The sequence below is a fragment of the Schistosoma mansoni genome, chromosome 3 (genome assembly GCF_000237925.1).
Source record: "Schistosoma mansoni strain Puerto Rico chromosome 3, complete genome".
NCBI lineage: Eukaryota > Metazoa > Platyhelminthes > Trematoda > Strigeidida > Schistosomatidae > Schistosoma > Schistosoma mansoni.
This window is the reverse complement of record NC_031497.1, coordinates 20,655,559-20,679,400: the sequence shown is the minus strand read 5'-3', so window position 1 is coordinate 20,679,400 and position 23,842 is coordinate 20,655,559. Positions and strand designations below refer to the sequence as shown.

At 32.4% G+C, this 23,842-nt stretch overlaps 1 protein-coding gene across 1 annotated transcript; it reads left to right on the top strand.

Annotated features, from left to right (window-relative positions):
* Nucleotides 1-625: 625 nt before the first annotated feature.
* Nucleotides 626-21,875, top strand: Smp_144380 (msx family homeobox protein; the record flags this gene model as incomplete). The annotated part of the gene is made up of 5 exons (XM_018799596.1): nt 626-731; nt 1,134-1,445; nt 9,888-10,019; nt 19,997-20,156; nt 21,767-21,875. The coding sequence occupies 5 exons, from the start codon at nt 626-628 to the stop codon at nt 21,873-21,875; spliced, it is 819 nt and encodes a 272-aa protein (XP_018651370.1).
* Nucleotides 21,876-23,842: the final 1,967 nt, after the last annotated feature.

Below are 23,842 nucleotides of genomic sequence, written 5' to 3'. Positions count from 1 at the left end.
TATTGTTTGTTTGAATCTTTCCATTAATGATGTTTAGGACTGCAGCTGGTCAGTCTCTCATTGGCCATATGTGCCATTCAAACAAACAATACTAAGTGAATTTAAACTTCACCCCATCGCACAAGCAAATGGCTATCGGGACTCAGTAGCTGAGTGGATAACGCGATGGCATTTGAAGCGAAACCTATTAGGTTCGAGTCCCAGAGTGGACATCAACTCTCTGAGATGTAGGTACATCCAGCTGACGAGTCCCAAATAGGACGAAACGCGCGTCAAACTGTATTCCACTACTAGTCACTATCCATCTTTGCTTATGATGTCAACAAATAGTTTCTTTTTATATTTTAAATTTCACTCTAAATACATTCTGTACCTAACTTACTGTAAGAAATTTCATTGGCTACATTTATTAGATGGATAAAAAATTTACTCAATTATGATTGGTTAACAGGAAGCGCTTAATTTTTCATTTACATAATATTATTTTATTTTGATTGGTCAGTAAATCAACAATTAGCGTTCTTATATTGAATGAATTAGAAAATGAAAATTATTAAATTGTTATTGTTAATAATTACTAGTTGAATAACAATAACAGTAGTAATCATTATTGTTTTTCAACAAAATGTTGAATAACTCATTGGATTATGAGAATATGGAAGATAACTTGTCAAATACATCCAATTATTTTCCACATTGTAACCAACGTACGGAAATAAAAACTCATGATAGTACATTGAGAAATATTCACACAGACAATGAGAATACAGTCATGACAAAAGTATCAAAACAATTACATTTTTCAATAGATGCCTTGTTAGATGATGACGATATTGATGGTAGTGCTAATAATGAAGATGGTGACAATGATAATGATGATGATGACGAAGACGAAGACGACGATGCTGCTGCTGATGATGACGACGATGATGGGGATAACGAAAATATCGACAATGACAGTTGTAATCATTGTTGCCATCTGGATAATTCTGACGAAAGTAACTCAGGGCCCAAAAATTCTATTCATCCAGAAATTGATGATGATAATAATTGTAACAATAGTAACAGTGATAATAATAATAATAACAACCATCATTTCAACAGAACCACCTCGTTATTCAATGAAACTAAAGTTAATGGTAAAAAATCACATGGGAAATCTAATCATGATAATGGAAGTGAAGAAAAGTTTACTAATAAACTTAAAAAGCATCATGATGTTAAATCATCAAAAATAAATCAAAATAATAAAATGCCTACAAGTTTATCATCCTATAATTATTCAAGTAAAGATACTACTAGCAATCATATAAATAGTAGTAATCATATTGATAATGAAATAAATCATAATCAAATGTCTTATTTTAAGAAGAATAACTTTTTTAATTCATTACATGAATTATCATTTAATGATTATTTAACATTTAGTAATAGTGCAATTGGATGTAAGTCAATGAAATTTACCCTTTCTATTTTTGTTTTTCCCCAATTTTAATCATAATGTACACAGTACACTTACTTACTTACGCCTGTTACTCCCAATGGAGCATATGCCGCCGACCAGCACATTTTTCTGGTTAGCGTTTTTTTAGCGAGTTTGTTTTTCTACGGGATGGGGTCGCTAACCCCATGCCCAACCCTCCTCCTTTACCCGGGCTTGGGACCGGCAGTAACCCCCGGAGGAGCTACAGGCGGAGTTATACAGTACACTAGAAATATTTTATTGTAGTAATCTAACCATAACTTTTTCAGAATTTAGTTTCATCTTGACACGCTTTACGGAGTGATATTCAGACTAACGATCTTAGAATACATTACCAAATATTCATTTAACACTACATGGTATACTACTTTTTCGGTCAAAAGAGTAACTATTTATTTCACCGTACGAGCATGCATCGATTGGGATTCAATAGGTTTGTGGACAATGTGTTTGGATATTTGAAATGGAAGGTACTGGGTTTGAGTATACATGTGAACGGTAACACTGGAGTGTAGATAGATCCAGATGACGAGTCCCAACTAGGACAAAACATGATGCTGATTCCACTGTTAGTCACTATCACATTTCATGTAAAAAAATTAATCAATCATTTTCTTTTTAATTGGTTTAATGAAAACTTCTAGTATGAAATTCACTGTGATCAAGTTTAGTTCTGATTGATCCATTATTAAATCCTTAGCTGCTCAGCAAAATGTAACAGGTGGTTTATTAACGGTCAAAGTAATTGATTCTTAACAATTAAATCATGTCTTACGACTTAGCTTCATTTAATCCAGCTTGAACAATGGGTTAGTGTCGTTAAACCACCCTCACAGATAATGTAACTTCAAGCCAAGTATATTAATCTATGCTTAGTAAATAACTTATGTAAAGTTGATTTGATTCAATAAATTTAGTCTTAATAAAAATAGATAGAAATAGTCATGAGAAAAATCGTATAGCTTCTCTGTTAGAATATAATTTATGTATGTTTTCTGAATGTTAAATTGTATATATGCAATTGATTGAAATGTGAATATCATTTGATTGTTTCGGACATAAAGGTAGTTGATAATTTAATAATTTTATCAGTGATAGTTTGGTGATCACAGCATACCGGAAGTAGATCGATCGAGGTTTAGCTCTGTGACCTAATGACTAAAAGTTGAACACCTTAACCACTAAGTCACTTCTCGACATACAATATACGGTTTTCGGTGGTGTTGAATTTTCTGAGTTACACGGTTTAATTTGAGAGCTTTCTTTGTCATTTTAGATACACATTTTCAAAGCTTACTTTATCAAAAAGTGAACCTTCCAGCTATTCTACAATAGTTACATCAGTTCATTCCAATGGTCTTGCTTGTAATTGGCCGTCTTAGTGGATTTTGTTGTCTTCCCTTGTCTTTGCATTCATGCCGACCGTCATTACTGGCTGACCTCAACAATTAAACGACGTAGCTCAGAGAACACCACACCACCAAAAAAGTAGAGGTTAATTGGCAAAGACAGTCAGCATGAATACAAAGATAAACGAAGACGACAAAATCCATTAAGACAACCAACCACAAAGAAAGCCATCGGAACGAGCTGATGTAACCATTGTGGAATAGCTGGAAAGTGCTCTTCTACATTAAGTAAGCTTCGAAAATGTGTCCAGAACGACAATTAAAGCTCTCAAATTAAACCGTATAAATCAGAGAATACAGCACCTCCGATAGCATTCACTCGTGGACGTAAATGGTGACCATAATTTCAATAGTGTATAGTTTTTAATTAGTCAACTTTTAAGGCTAGAATCTTGCCCACTCGTCTTCTAGTTCGAACAACCAATTGAATAAATAATCATGTGTAATTAGTAAACGAACTAACTCCTAATTATTTATATTAGTGATATTAAAAATGTTTCGGAACTTAATGTAGTTTATATATTACAAAAATTGTTTGGCATACAACACACACTCAGTCTTATAAGATCATCAGAACGAGTCACTCTATGGACTATAGTGTCTTAGTTTACATCGATCCTATTTTCATTGTGGATCTTTTTCATATCGTTATTAGTATGGGTTTGAACTGTGCCGTTTTCAATTTTCAGCTCAGTGAATATATAACTCGTCATTCGAAGTGAAAGGTACTGAGTTCGAACGTCAGTAGTCACATCCATCTTTTGAGTTATAAATAGGACGAAACAAATCTCCCGAAATTCTCAACAGATCCATTCTTTAGATACATTTATTGTTTATTTTGTTAAACTTAAAATATAAAGTGTTTACAATGTTATTATATCTCTACAATTGATGTGTAAATGTAGACATTTTAATATGCAAAATGTTTTATCCTCCTGCTTCTTCTTCTTCTTCATTGAAACCTATTTTCCTAACTTTTGAGATTATGATTATGACTCAGCGATCAGGAACACATTTGTTACTTCATCCACTGATCGAATAACTCAGTATAAACATCTAAAACTATGAAACTAAATGACTTGGGTTTGAATCTTGAAAGAAGCATTAGTTCACATAGTACTGCAAATATACCTTGCCAACGAGTACCAACTAACACGGTACATATGTTTAGTATTTTCTACTGTCTCCAACCGCCTAAAATCTCAATACAGTGCAGGGGATATAGAATTCTTTAAAATAGTGGCCAGATTGTAACATAACATTCTATTAGCACCAATGACTATGCAAATATGACACTGTTTACTGTTCAGTAGTCAATCAACTGTACATTTGTCTGTGTGATGTAGTTATACTCTCTTTGAATGAGATTTTCACTACTGAAGTCATAATAGATTTTTTGAGATTGAAACCTGTAACTCAAATTGTTGCTAATAAAGCAGTATATTCACTAGACCACTGCTTGTTTGAATGGATGATTTTTATATGGTGCCTGAACTTGACAGAAGAGGAATGTTATGCAACAGTCTAAATTTATTTTCCACATGTTGATTTAATGTATCTTATTAGCATGAGGGATTTGTGGAGACTGTTGTGTTTTGCAGCATATATCACAGACTCAACTTAGTTGAATAATCAGTTTAAATCAAAAAGCATTGAACATCAAAACAATAAACGATTTTTCATTATGAACTAATGATATTATCAATTGCATTGGACGGTCGACCATCTATGTCATCAATTGATTAGAGTTGAGATCATACTATTGGACACGGACCCCGAGGTTCTAATAAACAAGTATTAGCCGCGAGATTTCAGGTCGTAGGTTCAATCCTTGTTGGATTTGTTCATGAAAATTCCGAGGTGTCCACACTAAGACTCTCTTTTCCAGTTGTTGCCAAGTGCTATTTATTCTTTTAGTATCTGCCTCCAATTCCCAGACCAATGTGTTCTTTGGTCTGCTTCTTTTCTTTTTGTCTTGAGGATTTTGAGTTAGAGCTTGCTTTGTGGTGAAGTTTGATTATTTTGGCAATGTGTGTCCTATCCACCTCAAAAGTCACCTAAATCAAATCAATCTGCGATGAATACAATTTACAAATTAAACTAACTGCCACAAAAACTAAACCAACAAAATAATTTTAATTACTGATATAATCCATTGCTTGGTTGTGAATGGTCCTAAACATTGTTTAATCTAATACAGTAATGTAGATCTTTTAAAGTAATTCCATGCGTGATGTTATGTAACCATGATGTTAAAATATTCTTTCCATCGCATTGTAAATCTAGTCCCCAAATGAATAGATGAATATGTATTCAACATATGGCTTTGATCATACTAATTTTAATGAATTAACATAGCTGAGAGTACATGGTTAATTGTCGGCTCGATTTATTGTAGTTCACCTTGAACTTGCAGCTCTCTATATGGTTGAATTATCTTGGATTCGCCTACTATCAGTATGGAATAAATATATACTTATTTAGCTGATATTTTTGCTTGTGTTTAGCATATTTTGATTTCTTATTACTCTGTCCTGAAATGGTTTATATTAGTTTGAACTGGTACACATTCGTAACATGTCTTATGATGATTAGACTTTACTGAGTATATGGTAGTTTGAAGATGGTTTCTGCTACAAAATAATAACAGATCAAGTATCCGTAAAAAAACAAAGAACACTAGATATCTGTTTTTATTGTAAATTAAGGCATCTCAACAATGCTAATCTACAACCTCACATTTATTTATTTATTTATTTAAACACATACATGTTAGTACAAAAGGGCACCAGATACATATGCGCCACACAAAATAATGAGAATGGGAGGGGAAATGGGGAAGATGCGTACATATAAAAGAAGAAAAAAAGGAGAGAAGAGAAATGATGGGGGAACTGAAATGTACAACCAGAAGAACTCTCTCAGTTAAGAAAGTTATATCCACTCTTTATGAAGAAAGTAAAAGAAGGTTACAGCAGGCTCGCCACTGGCTTCTATTCTGAGCCATATCTGATAACGTCTCTAGCCACTGTGTTGCACCATTTCTCGGACCCCAGCCAGGGAGTCATGAAGGGCTAACAGAAGCTAGCCCTTTGCAGCTTTCTTTCATACCACGACACCATGTCATACACTGACCTCCTCTCCGCTTTTTCCAACCAGTCCCAGAGTCGGCAAATAATGCACGACGTGGAGTTCTCTGGAATGTCATTTGTAGAACATGTCCAAGCCACCGAAGTCGGTGTTTTAAGATGGTGACACCAATTGAATTATCGTCTCTGCGCCCGAACACACGATGCCGAACCTCTGCAACCTCACATACATATGATCATATGACCCATAACTTTTAAAAGTCTTTTGTTGACTTCTACTATTACCATCATCTTTCAAATACATGATCACAATGTATTAGTTTCTAACCTTAACCTCAGCTAATTGGTTATTAAGCTAAATTTATGGATAGATTTGATGATTTATTCCCAATTCGAATAACTCTAGAAATTATGATTTCACAATCATACTTATGAAGAACTCCTCTTTACCCACTCACCCCGCCACATCCATCTTGTTATTTATTAGTACTTCGTTGTAGTTTATGTAGATGTTTTGTAAGAAAAAATGATTTGGACAGCTTAGACGGCAGTTATATCCTTAGAAAATCATATATATTCATTTTATGAAATACATTTATCATTCCTGACACATTGTTTATTGTAATTATTAATTAGTAAATATATTACTGGCCTGATTAAAATAATTACTGACCTGTGAATGAGTTCACATTATAACAATCCTATTGTTATATAAGAAATAAAACTTTACTGAATATGCTTAATAAACTAATTACTGTGAATAGTAATAAGGAGTTTATGTGTTGATTAACTGTGTAATTAAACATTCTACTTTCCGGTATATATGTATATGTATATATAATCTCTTTGATTATTGTAAGTTATTCCGCATAGTTTCATATTCGTTTATGATTGATGATTTTCATTGAATTGATGTTTCATACAAATAAACAATATGAACTGAATTCAGTTCAAAGATGAATAGTGGCTAGCAGTGGAATCCAGGAAGCGCGTTTCGTCCTATTCCGAACTTGTCAGCTGGATGTGCCTGCATCTCAGAGTTGATGTTCACTCTGTGACTCGAACCCACTACTGTTCGCTTCAAACGCCATCGCGTTATCCACTCGGCCACTGAATCCTGATAGCCACTTGCTTGTGCAATGGGGTGATTACTGCTAGCCACTATCCATCTTTGCTTACCATGCTTGTGAATTTAGGCTATATCGATGCAATACGCACAGTATGCACATATGCGAATTAGAGACTGACCAGTTGCAGTCCTAAAACATCAATGGGAAGATTCAAACAAACAATACTAAGTGAATTTGAATTCAGTTCAGTTTGTATAGAGAATTGATTCATTTTTGAAGAGAGAAGTCAATTTCTAATGTACTTGTTATCAGAATTTTAAAATTTTAAAATTTCAGTTCTTCATGACAACATATGGAAGGAGATCATTGAGGAAAATAAAGATTCACACCAATATTAAAACGAAACAGCTGTCTAGTGTGCTCTCTAGTTTTCATTGATTCAATCCGTGATGAATAACACCCACATATTAAAATGGTCTCTGCAAACTTACTTACTTACTTACTTACCCCATCCAACTCTGTCCTGAGCCTTCCTTTCCACTTCTTTCCAGTTAACATTCATCCTTTTCATATCTGCTTGTATTTCCCGACGTAATGTGTTCTTTGGCCTTCCTCTTTTCCGCTTCCCTTCACCATTCCAAGTTAGGGCTTGCCTCGTGATGCAGTTTGGTGATTTCCTCAATGTATGTCCTATCCACTTCCAACGTCTTTTCCTAATTTCCTCTTCAGCTGAAAGCTGGTCTGTCCTCTCCTATAAAACGCTGTTGCTGATAGTATCCGGCCAGTGAATGTTGAGTATTTTGCGTAAACAACTGTTTATAAATACAGCAAAATTTTTCTTCAATTAAAAATCAAATAGTTATGTTCCATTTGTTTTCCTTTTCACATGACATCTCATTATAGTGAGAAATATCTTGAAACATAGTTCTGTTTGTTCCTTTGTGTTGAGATTTACTCTACTTTGTGTCAGACAAATCGAGGGAGGTTTTACATTTTAATTATTATCAGTTGATTTTACATACTCAATATTCCATTTAGATTTATGTTTAGTTAACTTAGTAGATTTGGTTTTTACTGCATAAGTATACATAAGAAAGAAACGTTTAAATTTGTAATTTTTCCTTAGAAGAAATTAGTTATTGGAACAGTAAACTATTCTCTATTTACTACTTATTTAGAAAATAGTAATAACATCTAAATGAATATTGTGAAGATGATGTTTTTATTAACATAATTTGTGAAGTAATTGTTAGTTGATTTTAATATTATGGATTGATTGTTTAGTGTTCAGCGCACTCAAATTTCAATCGTTTGATTGTGAGCTCAACCCTAGCTTTAATTAGTCCTGTTTTAAGCAAACGGATCATACAACTAATTGTCATAGTTAACGTTTGGTTCAAAGCTAAGTGCAAAAACTGATAGTTAATTAATAAATTACATCTTAATCGGTTTGTTATTAATACATAGTGAATTCAGATTTATCTTATCCACTGTAAGTTAAGTAGTGTTATAAGCTTCCATACAGCTCTTATAGATTGTATTTAAGTACACAAAACTTAAAGTCATGTATAAGTCTCCACTGCCTTGTGGATCAGACCTTTAGGTCAAAGGCTTCAGGTGTGACCCGGGCAGTATCATAGTCCACACACAAATCAAGTGACTTGTGTGGCGCATGTGTATTCGGTGCCCCTCTGTGCCAATATTTATGTGTTCACATAATTAATAAATATTAATATAAGTCTCATATTAATTATAATTTGAACATAAATACAACTTACATGCAAGCTTTATTCATTAGGTAATAACTAAAGTTCTGTCGTTTAACTCCCAGCATTAGTCGATTTTTTCAAAGATGTAACTACTGAGCTAATTGATTTGACACTACAGTTCATTTTCCTAATAATATAGGGGTAAAAACACTAGACAGGTTATTACCAACTTAAATTTCATGATGTTTAGTACGCTTTAATGAATATATCTGTTATATTAAGGAGAGATTCAAGGTTACGACAGTTCTTATCAATATGTTATTCAAGTATTGGCCATTTAATCATCTGACCTCATATCCAGTTTGTTAACTTCTCCGGAAACAGACGGAAATAGTACCGGGAGGTAGATTGATGAATAAATTAAACCAAATGAATGAAAGGCATTCAATTGTGATTTTTCACAGTATTTCAATCACATTTTTGCATATTATAAAGAAAATATTTGAGATTTTATATAATATTTCTTTCCATCCTATTATTTATAAAAGAGCGGATAAATGAAGCATTTAATAGGCACATGCAAAATGTAAATTCCCTATCCATTAGCTTATATAATTCATAGGTTGATAGTATATTATCACAAATTTCTTGGACATACGACATGAATATCAACTCGATAACTACTCATAAATCCCATATTGACTAACACTATAAAAGTAAAGTGACCTCCAAAAAGACTAGGACGCTAATTGATCATTAAATAGTTTTGTGTTGTAATGTCAAGTTGTTTGTACTATAAATTGATCACTTAACCCTCATATTGTTCAACGATAATATCTTTGGTTGGTTAAATTTCATGAGGAACATTTTCCATCAAAATGTTCCAACTAGCTTGAGATAAAAAATTTTTTCTTGATTACCATTGATAATATCAAATGAAGTGTATCACGATATTTAGTGTCTCAGAGACCACTAGCGACATTGGAATTTGATTAACACACCATTGATAACTGATAAATGATTACCGCTTATTTTTACATTGAATATATCTTTACAAATTAGTTCTTTACTCATATACTTATTTACTAAATAAAACAAGTTGTTTTTCCTTAAATTTCTGTCCTTAGCTCGATCTATCCCACAAAAGTGTACATTACGTAAGCATAAACCAAATCGTCGACCAAGAACTCCATTTACAACTCAACAGTTATTAGCATTAGAAAGGAAATTTCGTCAAAAACAATATTTATCTATTGCAGGTTGGTTAGTTCATTATTACTGTTATTATCAGTTATCATTCCCGCATAAATTTCATTATCTTTTTGAAGCATGCTCGCAAAGTTTGATTTTCCTTATTATCATTATCACTACAATTATTTCCACTCCTTTTCTATTCATCTTCTTGTGATACTGTTATACGGTAACTTCTCTAACGTGCATTTGTATCAAACTGTACTCTGACAATGAGAAATTGATTGTTATTATTATTTTTATTATTAATATTGTTTTGAATGCTGTCTTTATGTATAAGAAATGTCTACCACGTTTACTGCTTGTTCAATACAAAAAAGTTAGTTTCATGTTATTGTAGCGATAAATACGTGTGCAGAAATCATTATTACTAGAAACTCTATTTAGTATGCAAAAATGGATAGTGGCTAGCAGAGTGAACATCAACTCTGAGATGCAGGTACATCCAGCTGACAAGTCCCAAATAGTACGAAACGCACGTCCTGGATTCCACTGCTAGCCACTATACATCTTTGCTTACAATGCTTGTGAAATAAGGCTATATCGAGGCAATACGCACAGTATGCACATATGCCAATTAGAGACTGACCAGTTGCAGTCCTAAACATCAATGGGAAGATTCAAACAAACAATACTAAATGAATGTTAAGTTAACATGGTGGTTGGAGGTGGTCAACAGGACCACGATTTAGAAAGTGTCTTTCTATAGTTAAGCCTTTATCCTTCGATAATTAAAACTGGTTAGATCTAAAAAATAATGAATGTTATGTATATTGAAGTGAACGCATCATTACAATATATGCTAAAGTTAGTGCAGTTATATAAATAATTCTTTTCAATTCTCCTACTTTTTCCCATATGACTTTTACTGAAAACAATTCCAATATGCGTGTGTTGGATGTTATTATATATATGTTAACGTTTCTCTTACAGATTAATTTAAAATGCATGAGTTCTCAATTAATGTGTAATAATGCTTCACGTAAATAGATTTACATTCAGTTCTTTTAAAAATATAACATCTAACACTATTTTTACACATCAAGATATACCGTGAATACTGAAGAAATTGTCTGATTGTTTTAAAATTAACACGTAAAGCTGAAAGTGCATACCAATAGACATCAAACTAGTGATCTAATAGGGGGTTGTTTGTGGAGACTTTTAGTAATTTTTATATATAGTTGAAATCATAAGTTAATTGAAGCTTCACCACCATGGAAAAGCTAGAGGTTAAGCGCTCGTGTGCGAGACTGGTAGGTCACGGATTCGAATCTCGCGGGGCGGGATCGTGGATGCACACTACTGAGGATTTCCACAATAGAACGAATTGGCAGTCCAGTGCTTCCAGGTTTTCCATGGTGGTCTAGCTTCAATTGACTCATGATTTCAACTATATATAAAAAATTACTAAAAATCTCCACAAAACCCCTTCTGATAATTAATATAATCATATGCTCACTAGTGACTGACTTCGAGAAGTATATCAAGGAGTTCTAGTGAGAAGCAGTGACCAGTGGAGTTCAAACCACGTCTGTTGTGAGATATTAACTCACTGAAGACAATTGGTGAACGGTTGCTCAATTTCGTGGATTGGTTGAAGTTAGACATTAACACCATCGGATGCCGTCCGGCTCAGTGATCCATCGGTTAAGTGCTCTGGAGCGAGACTGGTGGGTCCTGGGTTGGAATCTCGCTCGCGTGCGGAATCATGGACGCGCACTTCTGAGGAGTCCCACAATAGGACGAAACGGCCGTCAGGCAGTGCTTCAAGGTTTTTCATGGTGGTCTAGCTTCAACTGACTCACGCTTTCAACTATGATAATATACATTAATAAACTAAGGTTAATTTCTTCATCATGTATATTACTTTCTACATTCATATCACTAACAGTAAAATCTCTTTCAATACTTAAAAAAAAAATAGATTAACTATTGAATAGTGTTCATTTCATATATCCATTTAAAGTATTTTATTTTTTTTAAAAAGGGGACACTATTAACGTATATACATATAGGGAGATTTTTACTTATGTGATTTATGTTCACCCTTTAATAAATCCATCATCTTTTATAATAAAAAAAATATACATCTCATCTAAGCATATCACTCAATTATATTGAAACCTACAAATGGGAAAGGGACATCAGAATGGTAATGGTAATAATACTACATGATTACCACTTATGATTATCTACTATGACTATGATTATTATTAATAATAAATTGTGTTCCCCTGTGTTACTTGTTACTTAGAACAGCACTCAATTTATTTAACTATTCATTAATAGATCAGAGGGGGTTTTGTGGAGAATTTAGTATTTTCACAATTGAAATCATGAGTCAATTGAAGCTAACTAATTCATTAATAAACAAACTAATCATTTGATTAATTTCTCCTATTCAAATATATATATTCTTTCAATAATATTGTTGTGTTATCCAAGATGATGATCATTATTTAATTGGAAATAGTTTTTGTGTAATTTAACAAAAAAAAAAGAAATTAGGTCAAAGCAATTAATTACACTTTTAACCATTACTTATTTGTTTGTTTGTTTTTATGTTGCGTTGTACTAAACAATAGGCAGAATAAATTAAACAAATGACATCTATATATCCCATTAGATATATATTTTTTATAGTAGAAAGCATGAGTCAATTGAAGCTAGACTACCATGGAAAACCTGGAAGCATTGGATGGCCGTTTCGTCGTATTGTGGGACTCCTCAGCAGTGCTCATCCATGATCCCGGCATCCACCGGCTCAGTAGTCTGGAGGTTAAGCACTCGCGCGCGAGACTGGTAGGTCGTGGATTTGAATCTCGCGGGGCGGGATCGTGGCAGCGCGCTACTGATGAGTCCCATAATAGGACGAAACGGCCGTCCAGTGTTTCCAGGTTTTCCATGATGGTCTAGCTTCAATTGACTCATGCTTTCTACCATGAAAAATACTAAATCTCCACAAAACCCCTTCTGATATATTTTTTAAATTATTAAGTAAATTCATAACTGTAAGCAAAGATGGATAATAGCTAGCAGTGGAATCCAGTTTGACAAGTGTTCCGTCCTATTTGGGACTCGTCAGCTGGATGTGCCTGAATCTCAGAGTTGATGTTCACTCTGTGACTCGAACCTACTACTATTCGCTTCAAACGCCATCGCTTTATCCACTCGCCCATCGATGAGAAGATTCAAACAAACAATACTAAATGAATTTAAAATTCACAACTCATCCAACTATTTTTATTTTCAAAGTTGAATTCATGAATCAATCTAAGCTAGATCACCATTGAAAACCTGGAAGTACTGGATGGTTGTTCCGTCCTAGGATAAGACTCCTCGACAGTATGCATCCACGATTCTGCACAAGGATTTGAATCCATGACTTTTGGTCTATTATCTTATTATACGGACTAATATAATGTTTAGCTATGATTACAGGTTTGTACTTAGGCTTTTAACATGTTGTTAGTAATTTTATATAGTTGAGATCATGAGTCAATTGAAACTAGACAACCAGGGAAAACCTCGAATCACTGGACGGCCAACTCGTCCTATTGTGGGACTCCTCAGCAGGGCGCATCCACGATCCCACACGCGAGCGATATTCCAACCCAGGAACTAACAGTCTCGCGTCAGAGCACTTAACCGATAGACCACTGAGTTAACATCCATTGATGTTAATGCTTAACTTCAACCAATCCACGAAGTTGAGCAACCATTCACCATTGTCTTCAGTGAGTTGATATCTCACAACAGACCTGGTTGAACTCCACTGGTTACTGATTCTCACTAGAACTCCAGTAAATATCTCATGGAGCCAGTCACTAGTAAGCATATGATAAGGTTTTTTGTGGAGATTTTTAGTAATTTTTTATATATAGTTGAAATCATGAGTCAATTGAAGCTAGACCACCATGGAAAACCTGGAAGCACTGGACGGCCAATTCGTTCTATTGTGGGACTCCTCAGCAGTGCGCATCCACAGATTATTTCAATATTTTAGAAAATGTAATTGATAGTATTAAGATTCTATTGTTCAGATTTAACATTTCTATATATACATGTAAATTATTGCAAAAAATTTTTTATCTGTGTACACTAGTGTGTGTGAAAAACTCAATCATAAATGTGAACATAAACAGTTTATCATTTTACTTCTGACTATTCGATTCTCTACTTTTTTGACAATTACAACTTTATCATTATGATCAACATACAATCTTTACTCACAAATGGTTCATGTTTTACTGATCTGTGTTTTTTATCTTTCAATCTGTTAACAAATAAAGTGAAGTTTTTTTTTTCGTTTCATCATTTTTTACACTACATCATCATTACAAGGTGATTTCTTTAAAAAAAAAGAAGAGGAGAAACCTGTTCTTTATCATAGTGCACATGAAAAAATGACGAAACAACCATCTACATCAATAGTATGAACATAATTTGACACTGAACATACTACACTCTTTAAGTTATAAATATGATTTCTTAGTGTTCTCTCTATGTATGTCTGTATACGTTTACATGTGTAAGGTATACCTTTTATCTTACATGTTTAAACCATACCCTATGGAAAGACGGGTATAATTAACCCTTTATATTTAAAATTATATATATATATATATATATATTTGAGGAAATTGACTTATATTTAAGAAAAAAATATTTCAATTGATCATCATTCATTACCGTTATCACTTTGAATCTTTTCCATTCATTATGTACATCCATGTTTATGTTTGTATGTATACATATTTATCACTATCATTGTTCCATTATTGTTCATGTGATTGATTATGTTAGTACACCGGTAGGCAGCTTGTTATTAACATATCTATGTATGTGTAGGTATGTGTATATACAAGTGATATACAATTGATTGAAGGTAAATTTTCCATATTCTACCTTCATAATTTTTTTTTGGTTAATTTGTGTTTTGGCGATTTTCTTTTCATGTAAATTTTTTTCTTCCCACCACCACCACCTAAACCATTAATTGTCACTCTTACTTCTTATTGATATTATTCCTCCTCCTCATCATTTTTCCCCACCTCCATGTTTCCATTTTTTTTTTAAATTGAAGACAATCGGTAAAATAGTAAGTTGAAAGAATTTTCAATGTTTTTTTTTCTTTCTTTCTTTCTTGAAATTGTAGCATACAATGTGTAATTAACTTCATTGAGTTAAAATAGAATGAACGTTTTCCTTTTATTTACTTTTAAAGTAAAAATGAGAAGGGTGAGAACACACAACAACAAAAACTTTATTGAATATTGATTGATGTTTTCTATGATAACTACCATTTAACAGAAGATATATATTTACTATTGTCGTTATTTTCCAATACATAATTTGAAGGCAGTTACAGTTCAAGTGAATGTTAATGAGAATTAGAGAAAAATGTCTAATGACATTCATTGTCTTCTCCTTCTTCTTGATCCATCATGGTATTGAACTATTCAAGAAAACTTGATAAAAAGAAATATCTGTGGATATATACATATGAATATAGTAGTGTAGTTTATTTTCATTCATTTTAACACACACACACACATGCATATTAAACACAAATAAAGATATATCTGTACATGTATAAATATATACATATGGAAATAGATACTAAAATGAATTCATTCATTCACATGGACAAAATAAACTGATGATATAAACTGTCAGATAAGAAATTTGTCATTTGAGGTAAACAATCAGTAACGGAATAGTGGGATGGATGTAGTCAGTTCTTTCTTTATTGTAGAAAAAGTTATACAGAAGAAAAACACTCTCGGCTGTATGGAGATAAATACATCGATGACTTAACACAAACATGACGAAATGATGTTGATGATTATATATATATATATATATATATATATATATATATGTATATATGAATTGTTTTGTTCACTGTTATAAAAACAAACATGTGTATAAGGTCAAAGTCACTTGATGAAATATTTTGTTCTTTCAAATAAAAGAACATTTTTCCAAATAATTCTAACATCGAATAGGGATAACTCATTTGTTTACGTTAATGAAGATAAATGAATTACAAGTCTAATGATTTTTGTCAAAGTTCCCTCATTACAGTTTAATTTGTGTTTGAATCAACTAATTGAATTAAAAGCGATTTATAATGAATTAATTGAAATATTTGGGGCCCCCAAATGCCCTGGTACGGCCGATAGTGAGGAGAGTCCGCTCTCCCTCTCCAAATGCTTTCACATGGCCACGTGCATATAGCCTCTATCAGGGAAGTTCTACTCATTGCCTTCTCGTGGCATTACTGTTGTTTACGAAATTGAGAGGACGAAAATCCAATGTACGGCGCTATAACCGGGTTGGTGGACAAGGCGTGTCTTGATTTTGACTGAATGACTAACTAATCTGTTCCAGATTTGTTCAATATTTTTCAGAGATAAATAATAATTGGCTAAAAATGTAAACTAAGTTGTAAACACAAGTTTCATTAAAGTCCCCTCATCTTATTTAAAACTCGCCAGCCGAATCTACATAGATCTCAATATTGATATTCCTATTGATACTTGGACACAGTACCTTTCATTTCAAACATTCAGCATGCTATCCACTTGACTACTTAGTTCAGTAAGCTACAAGATGGTGTAACATATGAATTTTACTTTAATTTTAAGTATCCGTATTTTCCAGTTGTTGATGTTAAGGTCCGATAATCAATATCTAACTTTAATTAAAACCTGATGAATACTTTCTAACAGAGTTTGCAAGTCTTAACACCAACTACAGTAAAATAAAAATCCTTACAAGTAATGCAGTTTTAAATACTTGAGTGAAATTTTAGAACCATCGTTACTTGAATACATGTCATCATAATAAACCTGTCATGTCTGAATGTAATAGTCAATCAGATGAATCATTTATTCATTTATTTATTCAATTCTATTTACCATTAATAAGGAAATGTTTAGTTTATTACGTCATAATTCATAAATAAAGTCAAGTAGTATAGAATCTGGTTACTATGTTGTCCATTCATTTCATTAATTAAACTAATCTTTATGCACATATGTAATGGAAGGTAACTTTCTAGATGTTGCTCTCCTTCCGTCATCCATCCCTTTGCATACCGGTAATATATATATGTATATATCACAATACCAAACATTGTTCACTGATGTCAAACTAATCTCTTAATACTATCATTATCATATCATAATGGCTTTTTGGTTGCTTGTGTGTACATAATATGTAATATGTAATAATTGCAGAATTAATAATGAAACTATGTGCATATGTGCACGTATGAATCTGTATACTATAATAAGATGGATTGAAGGGTTATTTGACTGGGAGGGGGTGTAATTACGGGGCATGTTTTATATCATATTATTCTTACCATTTATATGTTAATTATTATCCATTCATATTGATGAAATAATTAACTGGTCTCTCTATTAAATTTATCCATGATAAATTTATTTCGTTAGTTACTCTAGTTTACTGTTTCATTTTTTGTATGACTTTCTATAATGTGAACGACAACCATGATGATGATGATGATGATGAGTGTTCATATTGTGAAAGTGATTGACATTTATTTCGTTTTAATCTAAGTCATAGTAACTAATCTACATGTAATTAAATATATACAACTTCAAAATAAACATTATACATTCATAAGAGTTATTTAATAATGACTTAAATGAATTATAAAACTGACCATTTAATCATGTTTTAAATAAGATTTGAAAAGTTTACATTGATTGATCTCTCCACTCTCTCCGATTGTGACAGGTTGAAATCACGCAAGAATTTTTTAAAGTCCATATACCTCGTACTTACTGATACCAACTAATATGAGACCTAGATTTAAGATTTTCTGTCCGTCTCCTTCAACCACGTAAAAACTAAATTATAATGTGATATCAGTGACTTGGATTGAGATAACACAGGATGCAACAGTTCTTTCAAGAATGTAATAAGTTTTCCTGCCAACTATCTACGATCACATTACATCATCTAGCCAATAGTTAGACTAACGTCGAAACTGTATTGTAAACGGTCTTCAGTAGTATAAGTAGTCCTAACTTATTTAAACTAATTTATCTTGTATTTGATACAACCATAACTGATTAAATACACAACCTTCCCGATTATATCTGAAGGTTAAATACAAAAGGAGATTTCTCTAACCTTCTAGAGACAACTAACACTGATGTAAATCCCTCAAAGTTTATCGTTTCCGTTAAAAGTGCAGGCATGTCTTGAGGTTGAGTGGTATCTAACACGAAACCTAGATTCATAGTTTCTTTCAGACTATTTTCAATCATGTAACACCAAAACATAGAGCGCATTATGTCAAATCACTCACACAAATGACCAAGTTTTAACTTGGTCAATTGCATTCACTTTAACCTGAAAGACTAAATAAACATAACTTTGGTCACTAATCAGTAATCAATCAATTGTAAATTACACAAGAAGATTACAATTGGACATGTTAATAATTTTTGATCATTTCAATATATTTTGATAAATACAATCATCATATAGCTGTAAACTTGGAAAAACATTCCATTTCATAATTTATTAGTAATGATCTATATTTTCAGTGACAGACACTATTGTATACGGATTAAAGGTGTTTGAAGACTGTTGTGGGGCTGAATAAAGTGTAATAACCCATCTTTGAGAAGAAGTCAACATTCTGGTTAGATGAGATGCATGAATTCCATTAGGCTATTTTCATTATGATGACTGCTCAACCTTTCAGATTAACTGAGTTTGTAACTGTGAACGATTAAATTTCAACTCAGTAGTCCTGAGAACTGAAGGTTATATCGTTCGATTTCATGTGAAGTTGTTTATGAGGACGGGAAATAAATTTTTAGTTAGGACTAAATAGCTGTCATGTAATCCCTATTTTTTGCTAGTTCTCTATTTGATGTCATTGATGAGATATACTGATCACGAAATCTAAGAAAATGGTGTTTATATTTCGACCATGTTCATGGTGTTTTCAATCTTACACGTATTATAATCTCAGTGATTCTTTGGTTTATTAAATGTTGAAGGTAAAAGTTCTTACAATTTCCATGTTTAAATATGAAATAACAGACAGGCGATAATATCTGAGTAATAGGACATAAATTAAGCAACCATGTAGTGGTTTATAATAAATGAACATAAATACTAGCCTTCAAATTCCCTGGTACGCCCTCAAATGCCCTGGTACGACCGACAGTGGGGAGAGTTCGCTCTCCCTCTCCAAATGCTCTCACATGGCCACGCGTATATAGCCTCTATCAGGGAAGTCCAAACCAATGGTGAACATGGGCTCCAGTATCCTGAGGGAACAAATGGCGTATGAATCAATTGCTGGTCACCGTCTACCATGAGACTGCATCTCCTCACGATGCTCCACTGCCCTGTGGATCAGATCTTCAGGTCAAAGGCTCCGTGTGTGGTCCCCTAAGTAAACCATCTGCTTCAGTTTGGGCACCCGGGCAGTATCACAGCCCTGACACAAATCAAATGAGATTTTTGTGGCACATATGTATCTGGTGCTTCCTTGTACCAATATTTATGTGTTTAAATAAAAAAAACACAATTTCTCTGTATCAGATCAATTTATCAGTGGTTCGTTTTAGTGCCTTATCCTATGCTTGACAATATAGAATAAGTTACTTCTTCGTTAGTTTCTAAACTAACCTTACCATAAGGTTCTAAGGTTTTCACCTCATCTTATTCACTCTATTCGACAGCGATATAACTAACTGATTTCAGAATGAGCAGTAGTAATCTTGAAATATAATTATTGCTTATTATCATACATTATTTATTGTGAATGGATAAAATTGTTTACCACATTTCATTCATTATACTCCAATCGTCTGCATTTAGTTCAACTTTCCAATAATAAGTGTTGATTTGATATGCTTCATTAATTTATAAAACTGATTAAACTGTGTGTGTTGTTTAAAAATTCCTTAACTATTTTTAGAGAGGGCAGAATTTTCAAATAAACTAACATTGACTGAAACACAAGTGAAAATATGGTTTCAAAATCGTCGAGCAAAAGCTAAACGTTTACAAGAGGTTGAAACTGGCAAATATCATCTATCACCAAATGAAAATTTAGAAACAGCTTTAATTGCAGCCATGTCATCAGCAAATCAAGCATCACAATTAGATACTACAAGTAGTAGTAGTAATAATAATAATAGTGATAAAAATTATACAGGACCTATGGATATGATAACTCATGATATGACATCATTTCATACTGTTCCAGTATCACCACAACTTCCTATCTCATCAACATCGGTTATTTCAACTCCTTTATCACTTCAGTCAAAATTTCCTTTTCATTCTGTATCCACTTCTCGAATTCCATTATCTTCTAACACACCAAATTCATCACATCAATATTTATGCTCATGTATTTCCCCGAATCACCAATGTTCATACAAATCTACAGAAATAACTAGAGATAATCTTTTAAATCCTCCTACGACTTGTATCCTTTCATCTTTACCAAATTTATCATCACCATTATCCGCAGATCATTTATACACACATAATCACCCTAACATCAATAATAATAATAATAATAATAATAATGGCAAAGTACATTCAAATTATGACTGTGACCAAATTTCATTCAATCCCAATAAACCAAAGTTATCATCAATAAAAAACTTTTCACCTGATAACTTTCAACATCAACTACAAAGTATAGATACAGTAAATTCTAAACATTTTCCCATAGCAACTGTTAGTAATAATAATAATAATACATCTCTTTTATCCTTTACTAAAAGTCATCCTAATAAAAATATCCCTTCTAATGATATGATTACGACTAATTGTATGAATAAGAACAATATGAATGGTACAATACATAAAACATCAAAGCATACAATATCTTATTTTTCAAATGGTCAACGAATTGACAATCAAAATGATAGTCATAGTGAACATATTAGGAATGATGATGGCACCAATAATAATAATAATGATAAAGATAATTTAATGAATATGAAATATGATTCTATGCTTGATTTTCAATCTATACTTAATAATCTTCAATCTAATTCATCAAATGGGATAAATAATTTGAAAACAATTGAAACATTGAATGATCCATTATCATTATTATATGCAGCTAATCATTATTATCAACAATATAATCAAAATAAAGAAACCGATCATAATTATTCAATTGATTTAAACAATAATCATAATTCAAGTATGTTTATAAATCTTTATATCAGAAGGGGGTTTTGTGGAGAATTTTAAAAGTAATTTTATGAGCGTTTTGTAAGCTGAGTCAATTGAAGCTAGACAAATATTCACAATAGGGCTTGAATGGACGGCCCTTTCGTCCTATTGTGACACTCTTCAGCAGTGCGTATCCACCATCCCACACGCGAGCGAGACTCCAACCCAGGACCTATCAGTCTCGCGCTACAGCACTTAACAGATAGACCACTGAGCCGGCCGGCATCCGATGGTGTTAATGTCTTATTTCAACCAATCCACGAAATTGAGCAACCATTCACCACAATAAGACGAAATGGCCGTCCAGTGCTTCCAGATTTTCTATGGTGGTCTAGATTCAATTGATTCATGATCTCAACTATATAAAATCTTTATATATTTGATAAACCTTAACACATATATTATTTGAAAATTACTTATAAATAAATCCCCAGTGACCGATTAGTATAAACATTTTAGTTTTACACAAGACCACTTTATACTTTCATAGCTTTGTAGTTACATTCTTGACTGTAATAGTAAGTTATGCAGGTATAAATCCTATGCTTAATATCGATGCTCTCATGATTGAAGATATGACTTACGAACGCTTTTTCTAACGTCACGAATTCTGAATCTATCCATCTATATGTACTTAATTATTTGCATACATATTGTAAATTATATTTAAAAGAACACTTTGGTTTGAAATGGAAAGTTGCTTCAATTGTTATATATATATTATAGGTACCTGTTTCTAAGTCATTTTTAATTGTTATATTATTATACCGAAAGTTGATTCATAGATAACCATTTAAGAATAATAAATAGGATATTGATTACATAGAAAAGGGAAAATAAACACAAATAGTTCTGGGTACAGTTGTTTATTTTATATTAATAATTCAAGTAGCCTACATTTTAAATGTATATTGTTGATAGCTAGATAATAGCTATGATATCCCGCATCCTATAATTAGTATTGTCATATACATATATATGCCAAATAATAATACTCCATCTATCTTACATATCATCGCCAGTATTTTTTTTTATTCATCTTAGTATCAACTGATGGTAAGTATCCTAGTGCAGCTTGTAATGGGTACTATAAAAGTAAATATGTATTGTTTCCTACCTATTATTATTATTATTTCTCAAATAATTTAAAAAGATGAATGAATATGGGTGCGAAAATAGCAAACATTAAAATTAAAAATCAACTCAACTTACTAGAAAGATACTATAGAACAAGATTGTATTTGTTTATGTGGGGTGTGAATGAATGTATGTATGTTTATTTGAGCAGTAATGTACAAAATGTTTTTCATTTGTATGTATATTATACATTAATAGATACATTTCTAAGTTAGAGCAATTCAGTATGAAACTATGAATGTATAGCATTAACTGTATCAAATGAATATTTATATATAAATTTGAGTCTGTCATATTTAGATGGGGTTTATTTAAAATTTCAGCATTTTCATAGTTGAAAGCATGAGCCGATTGAAGTTAGACCATCAAGGAAAACATGGAAGCACTGAACGGTCGTTTCGTCCTATTTGTTTGTTTTTTCGATAGTTTTAAATCACAAGCTGATTTTTATTAGACAATCAGGAAAAACTACGACCCAACGAATATATATTTCATTGCAGTACACGACTTACCAGTATTCTATATCGTCTTCCTCACCAAGGATAGAAAGGAGAACCTTCAGGCCTTAGGACTAGTACTTAAAATTCAGATCACTAAGTTAGGATTTAGTGGTTTACATTCCCAAGTTCATTTAATTCGTAATATTGTGTAACCATCACTAATTGCCATTGATAATAATTGTCTGATTGTCAATAGGGCTGAACTCTACTGGTCACTGCCTCCAACTAGAACTCTAGGAATCAATTCATGAAGTCAGTCACCAGTAAGCGATAGTGGTTTGGTTAAGGCTGAAAATATTAACTACTCGACGTTAACGCATTGTCTGAAGGCTAAGCTCTTGTCAAGTGACCTAAAGTTTTTGGGTTCAATACCCATTAGGATCATGAATTCGCATGGATGAGGAGACCTATACTAGAATAAAACAACTATTAATTGCTTTTTGGTTTTCATTGTTTGCCTAATCGAACTAAGTCCATAATGTATGAATACAGAATTTAACAATCTTCACTGTACATTATATCGAGAAACATTGTACTCATTTTTCAAACTCTTTAAAATAAAACAATATTTTTTTAAAATTCGGAATTGAGATATTACTGAATAAATGAGTAGTACAGTGACAAATTAACTTTAGAGGAATAAATATTCATTTACCATATTGAATTACATTATAACAAGAAATGAATACTTAATTATATACATGTTATCAACTATGCTCTGGGTGTATATTTAGTGATGGTAGTAGGGTGAGTGTTTTATTTTCTCATTTAGTTAATATCATGTATTATATTTAAATAAGTTTCTAATAGACATTTTGTGAAGTTTTTGTTAAATATTTGAAAAACTACTGAATATATATTTAAATAATATGTACATCCTTGTGTGTGTGTGTGTGTAAGTGTTAAAAATTGGTACACCTATTAATTTG